The sequence below is a fragment of the Anoplopoma fimbria genome, chromosome 16 (genome assembly GCF_027596085.1).
Source record: "Anoplopoma fimbria isolate UVic2021 breed Golden Eagle Sablefish chromosome 16, Afim_UVic_2022, whole genome shotgun sequence".
In the NCBI taxonomy this organism is placed as follows: Eukaryota; Metazoa; Chordata; class Actinopteri; order Perciformes; family Anoplopomatidae; genus Anoplopoma; species Anoplopoma fimbria.
This window is the reverse complement of record NC_072464.1, coordinates 1724269-1741656: the sequence shown is the minus strand read 5'-3', so window position 1 is coordinate 1741656 and position 17388 is coordinate 1724269. Positions and strand designations below refer to the sequence as shown.

At 43.0% G+C, this 17388-nt stretch overlaps 1 protein-coding gene across 1 annotated transcript; it reads right to left on the bottom strand.

The window, feature by feature from the left end:
* Positions 1-3444: 3444 nt before the first annotated feature.
* Positions 3445-16041, bottom strand: tmtc4 (transmembrane O-mannosyltransferase targeting cadherins 4). Its single transcript, XM_054615155.1, is given in 18 exon segments — positions 3445-3717; positions 3862-3931; positions 4080-4192; positions 5667-5781; positions 5979-6120; positions 6232-6339; positions 6452-6531; positions 6638-6769; positions 7766-7940; positions 8248-8450; positions 8773-8934; positions 9123-9215; positions 9494-9594; positions 9736-9823; positions 13193-13409; positions 14954-15069; positions 15486-15644; positions 15646-16041. Coding segments are annotated over 18 exon segments (2247 nt in total). The 5' UTR covers positions 15670-16041; the 3' UTR covers positions 3445-3568.
* Between the last annotated feature and the right edge of the window lie 1347 nt (positions 16042-17388).

The window sequence follows — 17388 nt, the reverse complement described above, 5'->3', positions numbered from 1 at the left end:
CTGCAAATGATCCCAGCCGACCCCCCCACCACCCTTTTTTTATTTTTCATCAACAGCCACAGAGCTTTTCCTCGACTTAAGAAATGATAAAAATGATCATAAATCGGCTTAAAATTCCACTGTTGCATGCAAACATCAGCGAATATATTAGCCTTTTTTTTTGTCATATCCAGGAGCATTTAGTGCTTTTCTCAGCTGAACATAATACACCACAACATTTTTCACAAGAGCGCATCCTCAACATTCAGCCCCCAGGGCACGGCTACATAGAAACTGAATCAATCTTGGGGAACTTCCAGGCTTTGTAAGGGAGCCAAATTGGCAGACTATGTCCATTATATCAGCTCAGCAAAGCCCTGGCTAGCATCTGGCCACACTGGACGTTTTATGGCCCATCTCTAACTATTAATCATTGGCCCCGACATCGCAGACTCTCAAGAGGGTGGCTGGATGCTCTGTCGCAGGGAAACGCTGCTGAAAAATGCCAGGGCATGTAGACACAACGGTCCAGAATGCCCGCCGACAGTAGCCCTCCTTAAAATGACAGAGTGCATCCGAGCCAGACGGACAGAGTGGTTGTCAGGGAAGAGCTGTGACAGGCGAGGGGGGGGAACTCTATCCTGGAAATGCCACCGTGCCCTAGCGGCCCACGGTGTGTCGTAAGCGCACTGGTAGTATCCGTTCTGAGGGTCGTGTCATGTAATATGATCTAGATGAAGCGGACAGGGTGGGTCCCTCTCCGGGACGTGGATGGGGTGTCAGACAAGCTGCTCCTCTAATAAGGGCTGCCATTCTAATGATCACTCAGTCAGCCTAACCTCTGACCCCTACTGTTAGTAAGAAACAGAGGGAGGGGCCGGCCGGGGATGGTGGGAAGGACTGCGGGTTCAAATGCGCAGTTATTTACATCAATTAGACAGGCAAGATGGAGGTGCCCATCAGAGCCCATTAGGATTGTTGTGGTTGGGGGTGGGGGGCAGAGGCCCGGCGGACACATCACAGGACTGCCCTTGATCACATCCTGTCACATTGATGAGAGCTCTGTCAGAGCCGCTCTCACAGACGTACAGTGCGGTTGTGCTTCGAGCTGCCATGTCCGCTTCAAGTCCGTTCACCAAAAAAAACCACAAAATAGAATAAAGTGACTAATGTTTGCCGCAACAATACGGCAAAAATGGCAAATCACAGTCACTCAATCTCAGGTCGACCGCCACTCATATCTCCCTTCACCTGCTTTATTTCATGGACGGTTCATTGTATCAGTTTGGTTAAGCCCTGTGTTTCTTTATTTATTTTTGATGTAAGCCCTGTGTTTCTTTATTTATTTTTGATGTGGGGGGGGGTTGGCTGTTGGTGCTCATCAGATGCAAAATAGCACACCTGCTGTTCCAAAACACCCTTGCTGGGTTCAAATTAGTGCTCCCCTGCTTCTTGTTCTTCCGTCGAATGTGCTGCTGCAACAAAGGGATGACAGCGGTTTTTTTTTTTTTTTTTTCATAACGAGTTTTGTTGATTCTAGTATTACAGATTCGGGCTGTGAACAATCAGAATCCATTGATTACTGTGATCAAAAACGCATCAGTGTGATTAATAGAACACAATAAAGGGACCCCTCCACCCCCCTCCTCCTCCTCCTGGGAGTCGATTCCATTGTATCATTGTGACGGAGCATCCAAGCAGGTAAAAGGTGTACAGTGGAAAAAAGGCCCCAAGAACAAGGAGAGGACTTCACAAGGCTGTGCCATCCCATCTTTTATTAATGTCACTCCCTAGGACAGCAGGTTTTTGTCAGTCAGAATGGATAATGAAGATGTTGGTGGGGCCGGGGAATCCATCCCTTTAATACTCACATATTTTATGATAATGAAAGGTATTCAAAGAATGATTATGATAAAAGTGCAGCTCCCCCACTGATGCGCCCGGCACAGCTGTGCAGCTAGACAGCCGGCTGGAAGGGATCACACAGAAAGTAAAGAAGGGGATCCATAAGTACATAAAGCAAATAGCTGGTGGTTTTGCAGCCGGGGCCGTACATCGGCAGCGCCGCGTGTCACGCCGCATGATGAGAAATAATATGAGAAAAAAAAAAAAAAAAAAAAAAAAGCTTTACAGTCTTGAATGTCACTATCCGAAGCTTTTTTTTGATCTTGTTCTGTCCGGATTGGCTCCATAGCATGAAGCCCTTTCACCACACTGACCTTTACACGAGTCTGGTGGAAACGGGGTTTCAAACAATACTTTGAGTGTGCTGTGCATGTAGGCTATTTGTTGTGGTTTCAGACTCTTTACATCAAAGCAGCAGCAGCAGCAAAAAAGAAGAAGAAGAAAAACGAGAGTTGAGAGTTGAGCAGCAAGGAAATCTCATCACGTGATTTTAGTTGCATATTTTGGGAGGTCACACACACAAACACACACACACACGCAGGACAGCGACGGCGTGCATATCGGTAACATCTTCCCCAGCATCAAAGCGTCGACCGCCGTATTGTACTGTATGTGTAAACAAACTTAGCAGGCCCCCCGAAGCAAAGCCATACCAGCCCCGCCGCAGCTTCAAAAGTTCCCCGCGAGCTGCAGGAAGCAGGTGAAAAAATAGAAGTGCGTTGAACTTTGACCTCAGGGTGCACACTTGTTGACTGATGTTTCGCGCCGGGGTCGCCTTTTCCCTTCTGCGGCATTCTTCAAGACGAGCAGGCGTGTGCATGTGTGTGTGTGTGTGTGTGTGTGTGTGCGTGCACGAGTAATCCCCGGGGAGATCATCCCCTTCTTCCCTTTGAAGGCTCTGTGCTATAGAGCTGTTTTCATACAGCACCGGGCCGTGGGTTTCCTGTCACAGCTGACCCCCCCCCTCTCCTCCTGGACACTTCAGAAAAACTTCCCAGCACAAACACCTTTCTCCCATTAACTACAGAGGCCTCAGGAGCGGGGAGGGGTTTCTTTTAACCTCGGAGTGCCATCCCACTCAGGAACAAAGAGACAGGGCGTTCAGAAAACAAAAACGATAACCACATTAGTGTGCCAATGGTCAGAACTAACCAGCCTCAGTGCGGCCGACTGCACTCTCTGTCCAAGCTGTAGCAGATTTCAAGCACAGGGGACATTTGGAACTCCTGAAAGGGGGCCAAATCAAATAAATTCGACAACAGAATTCTCTGGATCCACACATGCACGGCGATCAGCCCAGCTGACACAACACGGGCCGAGAGATGAAAAGAGGACGGGGGTTCATCTGTGGATCAGTTCCACATGGCCTTCGCGTGGAGCAACAGAACGGCACAGCGCAGACGACCACGTAACCGGCACAGGCATCCAGCACACCTGCCACACACACACACACACACACACACACACATTTCACACCCGTAAAATCAAATTAGATACATGATATGTGAGCAGTCTCATACTTGATAAAAGTTGCTAATAAGAGTACAAAAGGAAAACTAACACAGACCATGGTCTTTATTTCCAAATTGTACAAAGCCGGAATTAGTGAGATAAAATAAAATCAAGTGGAACTATGGGAAAAGAAATTGTTTTCATGGCACGCAGAGGTCCCAGTAGGTTCCCTTCAGGGTGTGGGGTGTTTAAGCTGGTCCAGTTTGCGTCGCAGCATGTTGTAGTTGTCTCTGGTCCCGGGAGCCTCGGGGTCCAGCTTTAGAGACAACTCGTAGTGTTTCTTTGCCAGCTCCAGCTTTCCCCAGCGATGATACAGCACAGCTGAGGGGAAATATAGAAATGACTGATCCGGCTGAGAAGCAGCGCCGTCCTAATTCTATGTCTTCTGCTAGCATGCACAATTGTTCTTTTAGCTTTTGATTGTCTAGAGTATCTCGTGCAAACCAAAGTTGCAGTTTAGCTTACCTAAATTGCCATGGCAACTAGCAGAATTTGGGTTGATCCGGAGAGCTTGAAGGAAGAAGCCCTCGGACTCCTGAGGACAAAAAATAACATATCGTATTATCTTCCCCTTTACCATCACTCATCACTTTATAGCAGACACTGTGAGGAATAAAATCATCAATTTGCACCAAAAAAAAAATCGTATTCTGAGTTGATATGTAGATTTGACACTGACTGACCTTATATTTCTGTAATTTCCCTAGGACGTTAGCCAATGAAAACATGATGGTGTGGTCTTTGGGGAGGAGCTTCAGCGCCTCTCGGCCGATCAACTCTGCTTGACCCAAGTTACCTTGAAAAGCAGAACAGAAGAGTACAAAAAATGTCCAGACATTTGTTTTGAGCTATACACACGCAGTTGGATAAACATGCTCATATGTTTTTTAACACGGTAGCAAACATATATGCTACTTAAACACAGTTACCGAAACACATACAGAGATACAATCGTAATAACAGCATGGAGAGAATCTCACTGCTTGCTTTATTTGTCAGCAGAGTCTAGAGCAGAGTTTTTCCCTCTCCACACAGGAGCGGTTTAGTCTCCTAATTAAGGTTGAACACAAGGCCCACTGGTTTATTGATCTCGGTCACAGGACCTGTCTGATGTCTGGCCAGTAATGGAGAGAGAGAGAGAGAGTAATGGAGAGAGAGAGAGAGAGAGAGAGAGAGAGAGAGAGAGAGAGACAAGACAGTCAGAGAGACAGACAGTGAGACAATGACAGTCACGTCCTGAGTCATGGCCTGTGCCCTTCAGACACAGCTTGCCAACATGTGACTACATGTGCGCCTGTGTCTGAGCACCTCTGCCTGAATCTACAACGATTCTGCCTTTTGTTTGTGTAACGATCAAAAACAAAAGAGCGGGGAGTGAATAGGAAAGAGAAAAATATCCCCAATTCTTGGTATTTGAAAATGACACCTATTGTTCCTTCTTTTCTCTCTATCTTCTTTTTGTTTGGTGGGGAGCTGGGGGGAGAGGTAGAATTATTTCTGTCAGATTTTGGGGAACAAATGCGTTGTGCGGAGGGGGGGACGGACTCTGAGGGGGCGCTGTTTCTGGCTGCGCTTTGCCCACGTTTGATCAGGAACATACCGGGGCCCTGATTGGACGGTTCCAGTGCTCTCCCGGGAGACTCCGCCCCCCGCGGGAACGCTTCTGACAAAACGGCTCGAGCGTTTGGAAATCAGAGCATTCTCCACACGGCAGGGAAGAGTGCCTTCAAAACTCACAACACAAAGCTTTAATACATAAATTTCAAGCTTTGCTGATTCCTGCTCTTCCGGTCTAATCTTGTTGGCCATTTAGATTTCCTGCTTTTCCAAAACAACAACGCCGCGATTCTCGGCTGTTTAATGCTGGAACAAGCTGTTCTCCAGAACAGAGAGTTCTATGAAAGTAAAGTGACTCTTAAATTATCATCAATTCACAAATGTGTAAAGCTTATTATAAATATTATAATTTTTTACATTTATTATTGATAAATGGCATGATTTGGTTATAAGTTATAATATTTCTGATGTAAACAAAAGTTTTAATAGCATGAACAACAAGCTTGTTGTTGTGTAGTGTTACTCTGTGTATTGAAAGACATGTCAATCAATATCGGATTGAAAGCAGGTTCCAATGATGAGGTGGGATTTTATTTTTATTAATTCACTATAACTTGATTTTATATGATGTAAGTACAGTTTCTCTGTGTGTGTGTGTGTGTGTGTGTGTGTGTGTGTGTGTGTGTGCGTGTGCGTGTGCGCTTTGTCAATACCAGTGTTGTCCAGTAGTATGACCATGTTGTTCCAAGCCAGGCTGTGTTCAGGTTTGAGCACAGTAGCGTTCCTCCATGCGTTCAGTGCATCTATATGTCTGTTCAGGTCAGCATACTATCATGACAAAAAAAGAACAGGGTTAAAAAAAAAGATATTTTCTCTCTGTACGGCAAAAACTGACCAATATCTATCTAATTTCTAATTTGATTTACATTATTTAGAGTTAAAGTTGTCGAACATCACCATCCAAACCTGACTAGAACCCTCTTTTCTGTTTGTTAAAGCATACCACCACTCTTATGGAGTCTCACCAAGCGTCCTAGGTTATAGTAGCAGTCTGGGTATTTTTTCCGGAAGCGGATGGCATTCCAATAGCTCTGCTCTGCTTCCTCAAACTTCTGCAGGCTGTTCTGAACGATACCCAGATTCATCCAAGCTGCAGCAAAGTCAGGCCTGCACAGATAAAAAATACGAAGCTATCAGAAGGAAGCTTTTCCAAGATATCTAGAGTGAAATAAAATGCTAAAATCTGTTTTTTAGCGAGGTGTGTGTTGGGTGACATACTGAATAGAAACAGCTTTAGACAGCAGCTGCTCGGCCTCGATCAGCTCGTTCCTCTCCTTCAGGATGTTCCCCAGGTTGTTCATGGCGTGGACGTAGGTAGGATGTAGCCTGAGAGCCACAGAGATAGGCAGTTAGAATGACTCAGCTCTTTCTCGCATACATTCTCACAATCAACTAGCAAGTAGCTGACTGGCTTGCTAATGCTCTTAAGGAGCCATACCTGACCGCCTCTCTGTAATATGCGATGGCAGCGCTGGAGTTCCCTCTGTCAGCCAGGTTCTTACCGACGTTATAGTGGACCTGAGGAATAATCAGTCATCGACACATTAGGCATCGGAGAGCGACTTCGATTGACATTTTACTGACATATTTGGTACAAAAGGGGAAAAAAAACTCAGACATGTACCTTGGCATTGAGCGGACAGACGGACAGGGCATTGGTGAAGAGGCTCTGCTCCGACCGCCACTGGTGACTGCGGAGGGCACAGCGAGCTACGTACACACACAACAGCGTGAGCACCGACACACACAGGGGCTTCTGTAATGGGGGAGAGAAAAAAAAAAAGACGTTTTAACAAGCATGTACTGTAAATCCCTATAACACTTAAGCTTTAAAATCAATTACCTGTGACTCAGAGTTAACAGCCTGCAAATATATCTATGCGACACGTGGACGCCACCTGCTGTTATCATCCCCTCATAGGTGAGTCATTAGCCATTTCTCATGTCTGTCAGCTGCTCTGCATCACTGACTTACTGAGTCGTTAAAGCTGCATTAACAGGTGGTGAATATAAGAGTGTAGGACAGTGTGACCTGGTGGCTTATAGAAAGAAAAGGGGCTCTGGGTTGGAATCCTTGCTGGAAACTGAGGCTACATCCACACTACTACGTTTTAAAACGCATACATTTTGCTGCGTTGAAGCCTACCGCCACCCCAGAGTTTTAGAGCCCCTAAAACAGAGACATTTGAAAACGCTGTTTTATTTGAAAAACTCACAAGGTTGAATTTTAGTTTGGTTGAACAGAAACAGAGTCCATTAAAAGCGGTGACGCAGTCGCCCACGCTTGCTTCTTGATTGGGTCTCATTAGTTGAGACGTCTCCGTCCGTGATTCTTCAAGCCACGTGATCCTTTTGCCGGAAAAAGATATGCGTTTTTTAAACGTTCTTGTGTGGATGCAGCATCAGGTTCCACAGCAAGGATTCAAACCCAGCGACCTTTCTCTTTCTATAAGCTGACCTTGGTGTCTATGCGAGCAGCTGCTGTGCAGTTTGATTGCATTTTATAATGCCACTACTGCAGGAGGCAAGCTGTCCTTCGAGTGCTTTGCCACCAACACACCCATGCCCAGTGTACGTGTTGTTCATGTGATATGCGTATTCAGATGTAGTTGTATGGACGGATGTCATTTCTGAAACAGCGCCAAAAACGCCTGACGGAGATGTAGTGGTGTTGATGTGGCGTTGAGTGTTCAACCAGGTGCGGTATCCTTTGTTTCTGTGTGATTTATTTTGGTATGATTTAAACCCCAACCCGGTATTTGGACCAGCGGCAGCAGCAGTGTCCAATGGAGTAGGCCAGCAGTAGGCAGTAGCCAGCTGACGACAAGTAGAGCACTCTCTCTGCAACGACGAAGCCCACCCTGAAAAAAATGTTACAGGCCGGCAGAAAAGGGACCACCAGCAGCACCAGGCCCAGGGTCAGTATCCTGTTGGGGAGAGAAAGAGGTCATGAAGTGCCAAAAAGAAAAAAAAAATGGCTGTCACTGTATGGTGAAGAATTTTAGGCTAAGAAATGGAACATAAACCATTCCAAAAACCCATTCTAAACAAACTTTCCCTTGAACCACAGTCCGTATCTGAACCAAGAGAATTTTTAAAACTCAATCGAGACATGGCGGTCACACTGCAGTGGATACGGCACAATTTTCATAATCAAGTGCGGGTCCGGAGAGGCCCAACATGTGCATCGTCTCGTCTACAGCTAGTGTGTGAGATTGGGCTGTGCTCGCTTACCTCCTTCTCTGGCTGTCCTGCGAGCATAAGGCTTGGCTTATCAAGCCTATCAGGATGCACCAGAGCAGCAGCAGCCACGCCATCCTCCAATCAGTGGCCGACTTAATGAGAGGCACGCAGCCCATGGACCAATCAAAACACAACCACCAGGGACACAGCAGCAGCCAGGCATTCAGAGAGTAGTAGTAATTATAGTTCACTATCTGCCAATCAAAGGGGAGTGGGAAGGGTTGCGGAGTGAGGGAGAGAGAGCGGGGGGGAGAGATGAGAGGAGAAAAAGCATTTCAAATTCAGAATCAAAGTCGATCACTGCGTCTCATGATAAAAAAAAAATACTTGGGGCGAACCCTAATATAAGATGTTTGATTAGACAATTAGAGTCAATTCATTGTTGCACAGATCCCGACACATTTCTAACATTTTAAAAGACAATTCTAAGGATGCAGTCGTGTTTAGCTTTAGTGTGTGTTGCATCTTACTTCAAACAGCTTCAAAAAATAAAAAAATAAAAATAATCATACTCACTCTAAGAAATATGTTTTCTGCAAAAGAGGCAGGGTTGTCTACATCAGTGAATGCCGGTGGTCCAGTTCCCATGATCCTCCAGCGTGCATAGAGCATTGAGAGTCCCCCAAGACCCATGAGGGCCAAACGCGTAGGCAGTCCGGTTCGAAATATCTCACCCACCTGTCAGAAAAATATTACAACAAACACATGATATCAATGTTTGTTAGTTACTCGCCAGTGCTTTTTCATGACTACAATGAAGCAAAATTCATACTGCTTTCTGTAGATAATGTATGTGATGTGACATTAATCATACGAGGGAGTGCATAATTTATGACAGAAGGGGGGGTATATAAACAGTAACTCACATCGAGCGGATTCTTCCTCAGGAGCAGCCTCTGGCTGAGTTCATACACATTAACATTACAGATCAGGAGGACATCAAAGGCTGCATTCACACCCTGAAGTAAAATACATAGAGGAAGAGGGAGGAATGGCATTTAAAAATGTATATAGGTCAGCAACTAAATGGATCTTTGGCTCCAATCGTACATTAGGAGGAACATGACACTTTGAGGTTTTCTCACGTGAGCAGGGAGAACAAAAAAGAGATCACGTTAATTGGCGTGTCTCCATAAAGTGTTAACATGTGAGCGGTTATGGCATGCGAGGTCATGCTTTTGACATTGTTCTTGCTGGATGTAATGAAAGCTCAGAAAAAAAAAAATAGACTTCGTACCAAGACTGTGATGCCTTGTTCTTTGCAGAGCATCGCTGCGGCACACAGCAAGAGGCTGACCACAACCCACCGGACAGAAAACCTCTCATCTCTGTCACTCCCTGGAAAACACAAAGCCGAGACCAAGCCGGTTAGAAAAAAAAAAACACACACACAAAAGAACAAGCTGCTCCGGAAGGTTTGATGCTGCCACTATATACATCACAGTACTGTATTACGGTGAAGATGAAAAGAGTACCTACCTCTGTTGAAAGCTTTGCAGTAGGTGAGGAAAGAGAGCTGGAAGAACAGAGCACACAATAGATCTGCTCGACCCACTACGCCGGCCACCTGGTTGTGATGGAGGAGGAAGAAGAGAGACAGAACAAGAGAATGAAAGATGTGATACGAAGGGCAGGAAAAAAATATAGTTCAACTATCCAGTATAAGTCAAGAAACGGCATTATCACATGCATCCCTTTAAGAACTCCTGCATTTTGTGTGTCCAATCCTTACATCACATTCACCTGGGGCATTAAGTTATGAATGAATGCTTATTAGATTTTATTTTTACATGTAAAAAAAAAAACCAATATATGAATAGGAAAATAAAACAAGAGCAATAAGCAAACATGAATAGCTATATACAACAAAATTAAGTATTTAATTTCCAAAAAAGGTGCAGGAAGAGGCGGATACTTATCAACTATTAACTTTCAGCCCCAGTGTTCCCCACACACACACCTCGATCAAACCAATCATTGAAACGATGAATGAAACGAAATGAGAACATTTCAATCGGAGTGAAACACACAAAACAACTAAAATTGGCTATGATGCCACTTTTGTCATGCCGATCATCCATCTGGTATCCATTTGATTTTCTTTTTTTTTTTTTTTTTTTTTTACTTCTTTTTAAACCCGTTTAATGTTCTACATAGTTCGTAAAGAAATGCTATCAAAAAGGCCAGAAAGTATGATGAAGTTGTTTACAATTCTTATGAAGATTGGATTTGTGTTATACTTATATGTATTCCCCATTTTCAACCCAGAATGTTATATATGGGACTATACAGGAACAGCATAAGGTGTATAAAAACATTTCATTTAGAATACCTTTGACTTTATATAATATTTCAATTGACTTTAATACTTCTTATTTGCCATTTCCAGCATAATTCATGACCCATTATTAACCACTTCTACTTCATTGATCATGAGGTGCTTGTTTGAGTTACTTAAATTATTCTAGATTTTCTTTTTTTATGAAATGAAGTGTTATTTAATTAGAAAAACAAACAACAACTCTTTAGTATATTCAGTTTTTCTTCCCACTGTATCCAAAAGTTGGTCCAAATTCTAACCAGGACAAAACATCAAAATATCTCATTACGAGCATTACCGCCTGTTGGTGTGTGTGCGCGTGTGTGTGTGTGTTGTATACGGTGTGTGGGTACAGTACGGTTGGCATCCTGGGGTTGAATGCTTTGATACATACAGCGGGCCCAAGCCAACAGTCTGCCTGCCCCCCCCCCCCAGGTCTCACCCAGTCCTTGACCTGCATGATTAAAGAGAATGGACAGGGGGAATTGCTGCCTTCCAGCCGGGTTTTGTAGCAAACACACATACGCTGGCGGGTCAATAAGCATCCCGACAGCTAATCATCAAGGCCGAGCTACCGCACGCACCTCGGCCCCGCGCTCCCAGCTGAGACCGGGCTTTTGTTCTTGGCATGGAACCACTGCATGTTTAGTATTAAAGCCTCTGGACTAGTGTGTCAAGATGGCATGTTGTGCTGCTGTAGGGAATCCATGCTGTAAAGAAAGGTTTATTTGTAGCACACAAATCACAACCAGTACAATGTCTCAAGAGGCTGTAACCTGCCTGTTAATGACTCCGCCCAAGTTCAAAACAAGAACGGGAGCTGGAAATAATTGGGGAACAGATCTGGATCGACATATCGATATCAGCAATGCAAAGTAAAAACACTGATTCATATCTTCATCTTTAAGATACGCCTTTATTTTGAAATTCTTATGGCACCTCTATGAGACACCCCCTTCCTACAGTGCCAGTAATGAAATTGTCAAATCATATTTTAGTTGTGAGTTGATATAAATGTAACAAAATGTGTCAAATGGGTTTTGATATCGTCTCATATTGATTGCAAGCCCATGATTTAAATCAAAGTCTTATCGTACTAGACTCTGTGACATCAGTCAATATTCTTTGTCCAAAGAATCTATATAATATCATATTGGGATGAACCTAGTGATTTACACCCCGATGAAACAGTTCATATTTAAGAAAAATAAGTTGATCCAAATATGTCAATTGCCATAATGTGTCAGAAGTTTTAACTAGTGGCGTAACTGACCATTGTCGATCCGTGATCCGTACTGACCCCCCTCGCAGTTCAGGAGGCATGTGAATTAGTTTCACAGTTTAACGTTAACCATCACAGTGTGAAATAAAGTTTTACTGACAATTGTTATCCACTAATATTCAGTAAAATATGCGATCAGGACATCAACATCTGTACCTTTTCTCGACACAGATCTCTGATAATGCTACATAGTAAACAATGCGTGTTTAGATTGACAGAACGGTGGCAGCACAGCTAAGGGGCCGCTTACAGATGCACACTTTTGTTACGGTGTCATATTGGACAATGTGAGGTTTTGTCATACTGAACTACATAAAGAGAAATCATTTCTACCCAAACTATCCAAGTTCTATCTTCCACCCAGGGTTACTTCAGTTTAAGGCAAATTAGATTAACAATTTACTAGACTTTCTTTAATGCCAGTTTTAGACCAACTTTAAAAGAACCAAACCGTCTGTTGGCGGGTTGACTTGGCAGTTTAGTGTTTCTCACTCTGCATGTGGGATTCAATGGCCTTGATTCCCGTAGTGGCAAAAATGTTCCTGCGCAAAATACCGCACCATTTATACACACACATTGAATTTGAACTTCCTCATGTCGTTGCTAGCTAGCAGACAGTGCATCTGCTCTGAGACTTTAATGCAAGAGGCATTTGGTAAATAATGTAAAAAATAGAAAAAAAGGTGTTCGTGAGATATCAAAGAGCAAGGTCAGATGATAAGATTAATTTAGTCTTACTTCTTATTTTTTGCATTTTTAAGACTTTTAAAATATGGATTTAAGGCATTTTAATAACAATTAAGCTATTTTTTTGGGATTAATGAATTCAATACCTTTTAAGACATTTTAAGGATCCATGGGAACCCCGTCCACCATACACACAGAGCGTTTTGTTAATGATCTGATGTACTGGGTTAAAAAACAAGTTTTTTTTTTTTCTTTTTAGACACCATCATTTCTTGATTTTGTGGATTATCTGAGAAGTGTTCATAACATAACACAGTTTGGAGCATGCATTTTTCTGTTGTGCAAAAGAAAAAGAAAAAAAAAGGTGTTTGTGTCCCCCACTCTAAAGGCTGGCACTGTTCTTTCATACAATGCATCCAGACAACAGAAAACAAACCGTAAATGTGAATCCGTATGCACCGCAAAAATAACTATCAAAGTCTCCAGCTCTATGTATGGTTGCAGCATGTTATTTTCTACTGACAGCATTGCACCTACTGTTCTATGTACAAACAATATAGTGCATCCTGTTGCACTGTGGGAGCTGAGCATGATGTACTTTACAGAAATGAAAAAAACCAAAACTTTTGAACTCGAACTCTACTTACACTTTCTGTGTGCACCGGGTGCGCGGCGAAGAGGAGGGCGGCAAGCAGAGAGGTCTTGGGGGCGTGGTTCAGTATCCTGCCCTCCTCGTCATACGACAGTCCGCCAATCAGTACAGCAAACACGTCAATCATAAGGGCAGATATGACAGCGTGGAGGATGATGTTCAGCACATGGAAGCCAACGGGGTGCAGGCCTCCCGCCAAGAGGTAGTTCAGCCTGCAACAGCAAGAGGGGGATAACACCTGATGGTAAACATAAGGCAGACGTAGGAAAGTGCAAAAGTGTGCGAGAGCTATTGTAAACATGATAGCGTTGTGTGGAGTCATTGTTCTATCTGTAAGCATTGTTACATAGGACTGTAACTATGACCACGGTGATTTGCAGCAGATAGGACAGTACTCTCAAAGCGTGGTTAATACTCAAAGACCGGAAGACTTTATACTTTAAAGGTCAATTTATTTTTTAGATGCTTTAGAAACAGAAACATACATTTATATTTTGCCACCCTAGTCAAATTGCTTAAGCATATACCATCTTTGTTTCTTTATAATGCATTAAACACTTTACTTTTTTTTTTTAATAGGGCTTCTATAAAGGCAGTAAACTAGTCCATGAATATGAGATATGAGTTAACAGTTAATCACAATCCCTCCTCGGCATTGTGGAGGTTGGTTTTTGGCATTTTGCCGGTTACGCTTGTTGTCTTTTTGCTTCTTAGCAGTACGTTTTGTTTTAACACCCTCTGGTGTTTCAGAGAATAATGCAACGAAGAGGTGGTTGAGAATAAACACCTTTTTGCGTGCTCCGAGCTTGCGTGCCAGTTTTGACAAAGCTTCACAGTGCTTAATTAAAGCCTGCACATTGTCAAGATTGCATTGAGCTCCAGCAGTAAGAACCATTCTGCAGCCTGAGTTACATGCTGCCCTAACTGGAGCACAGCTGTGTAAGATACATTAAAAGGAGCCAACTCTTGCCATTGTCCTGCGGTCAGATTCCACCACGGTGTTAACGTGGTAAAAATCATGGTTCACTTAAAAAGTATTTGTGGGCACAAGGAGCTGACGGGTCAGCACACTCAGCATATGCAGACTCTCCTGGGAACAGTGCAGACAACCTAACCTGAGGCAGAAAACTAGCGGAGTTTACCGAGCTGCACCAGCAGAGCAAAGCCCCATTATGTCTCCTCTAGCCAGAGACAGATTGGCCTGTTAGGGCCCAAGACGGTGCCCTGGGTCAGGCAAGGGTTTTATTCTGTGGCATCACAGAATAAGACTAGGCAATGCTGAGGGAACGGACCCTCCCTCATCCATCCAATAGTCCTGGATCAGCAACCAAACTGCATAGTTTCTCACCCGTGGCTCACTCAAGCGTCTGTACCTGCCTGAGTCTACATGCAGATATACTGATGTGCAAGTAGCCATCATGGCCAAACTCAGAAGCTAGGGGTTTTATGGAAAGCTTTGGGAGACTCATGATACACTTTGAAATGCATGATTCCTAGTTTTCCTGAGTCACTACAATGGAGGTGGCGAGTGCAAAGTTAGCATGACCCATAGAGCCCCAACGGATACATTTATGGGAAACCCATTAGTGTTAAATTAACCATAATTTCCCTTTAAAATAATGCACCTTAATGGTTTAAGTGTTGACAGGAACTATGTTGTAGTGTCCTGTTAAACAACATTAACACCTGCCAGCCAATCAGTATTACTTTTTGTAACTATGGTCTAAACATCTTAACAGTAGATATTTGCCCTTACCTAAATGTAAGGACAGTGAGAGGTCTGTAGGATTTGTGGCTAGAGTTGCTACTCAGATTGGTTCCCCAGAAGTCATTGCTCCAGATGTTGTTCAGAGGTGTTGCTGGTTTCAAGTCCTAGAACAGAAACACAAAATTAGACTGATACCTACACCACTAAGGTGCAGGAAGCCCACTGTTGACATCGTCTCTGTTGAAGCTACAGAGACGATGTCATAAAAGGGCTTTTTCTTGCGATACATAGGGGGCACATCAATAGTTTTGCGAATACAGTACCAGTCAAAAGTTTGGACACACCTTCTCATTCAACTACTTTGAAGAATCTAAAATCTAAAACATATTCTGGTTTGTTGAGCATTTGTTTGTTTACCACATAATTCCATATGTGTTCCTGTCTTCAATATTAATCTACAATGTAGAAAAAAATAAAATAAAAATAAAGAAAAACCATTGAATGAGAAGGTGTGTCCAAACTTTTGACTGGTACTGTATATGTATATGTGGATATCAAACTAACAGGAAGACAAACATACCTTGTTGTTGACAATTGCTTCGGAATCATCAAACACAAACTCCCCGTCATAACTGTTGATGAAGCACAGGAGTGCCACCAGGGCGACAGTGGCCTTGGCCTGGACTGGAGTGAGCTTTGGAAGGGGTATTTGGTGATCCCAATACACTTCAGATAATGCCATGATGCACCGGGTCTTTGGTCATTCTGTATCATTATCTAGTCCCTGAGGGGGAAACGACGGGTGCAGGCAGACAGAGAAGACCAGGCTTAACAGGGAAACACGGTGTTCACACACTGGGTGGATTCATACCTCACCTTCTGGGAGATACAGTGTGAGAGGTCACCGTGTCTTGTGTCTCTTCCATGGGAGCTTATTTGCCAGCTGGCTAACTAGCACACAGTCGTGCCCGCACACAGACGTGGGTTATTGTCTTTGCACTTTGTAACATAGAGGTTATATTATCACGCTGACACTGACACACGGACGGGGACGTTACCTTGGACGTTATCAGGCTAATAAAGCGTGACTTTAGCATGTCTTGTTAGAGCTCCCGGATGTAAACAAACACACACGCTCAGGCTGCAACACTTCCGGTCTGACGTAGCGGTCACGTGTTTATTTTCAGCCAATAGTTGGACGGTCTTCTTCTTCTTCTTCTTCTTCTGTTTTTTTCAACTTCTTCTTCTTGTGCAAACTTGTACTGGTTCTACTTAGAAACACATACATTAAGTCCGTCAGAGAGCTTTGTTTCTTTAACATTTAATGAAAGAAGTACAAACTGACAGTTACTTAGCTTCCATGGTGATCTGGAGCTGGTTAAACTCCTTCTACAGACTGTATTTAGCAACAGGTTCCAGGAGCAAATAGCTCAGAAAGTCTGTTTCTATGCTGCTGATTTTGAATCCTCATACTCTGGTGACTCTGTATAGTTTCAGAGAAGTTTTTGCTGATCATGCTTTTTTATTAGTTTCTCAATACTTACAGTATGCAGTCTATCCAAGGGGATAGACTGATAGAATGCAATACATTACACATTACACTGTGCAATAATAGTTAAAAATAGTTGAAATAGTTGTTGTTTTTTTTCTCTGTCTGTAAATATAATATTTCAGTTATTGTTGTTTTTTCTACTGTTTTTTTTATTGCTTATTTATAATACTTGTTTTATTTTATTTTTCATTTTTTATTTTTTAGCTTGTCTTCTTCTACTATGTCTCTTGTGTGCACTTTACTCTACGCTGTTGTAAGCCTGCAAATTTCCCCGCTGCGGGACTAATAAAGGATTATCTTATCTTATCTTATCTTATCTTTGCCTTTCCTCTACTGGGATTGTTTTCCATTTTTGTAAAGGTTCAATCATGTAGTTTTTGAAAAGCAACAGTTGCTTTAAAAATTGATCCCTTTCCTCTCTCCATCTCTGACATAATGTTCTCATTCTATCATTGATTGTCCTTTTGCAGAACTGCTGATGCATCAGATCAGAGATCAGGGAAAAATACTGTCAATATGGCTGGCCCTCTATATGTGAACACAAACACGCGCACACACACACTTTGCGTTAGTGCTGCATTTTAGTTTGACATGAACCAAAGTTGATTTACAATGTGTCATTCAATTTTTTCTCTATCATACCAACTTAGAAAACTACCTTAAATATTAGGTACTAGATTGCAAGGTGACGTGAAGAGCCGGCCCAGTGTTTTTTTGAAAAAGGCGAGGGTTTCGTTTTGTTAATGCTTGTTCCTACATTACATCACATTGAAAGGTGTAAACCTGACATTTAGCATTGGCTGTGCTTTCTGTTTCTAGTGTTAAGAAAAATAGGGTAACTTGGTCATGTAAATGATACAGTGCTTTAATTAACTATAGTTGGAGGAACATTCATTTCTGCATTGAATGTAACTGTTTGGTTAAATTGGTT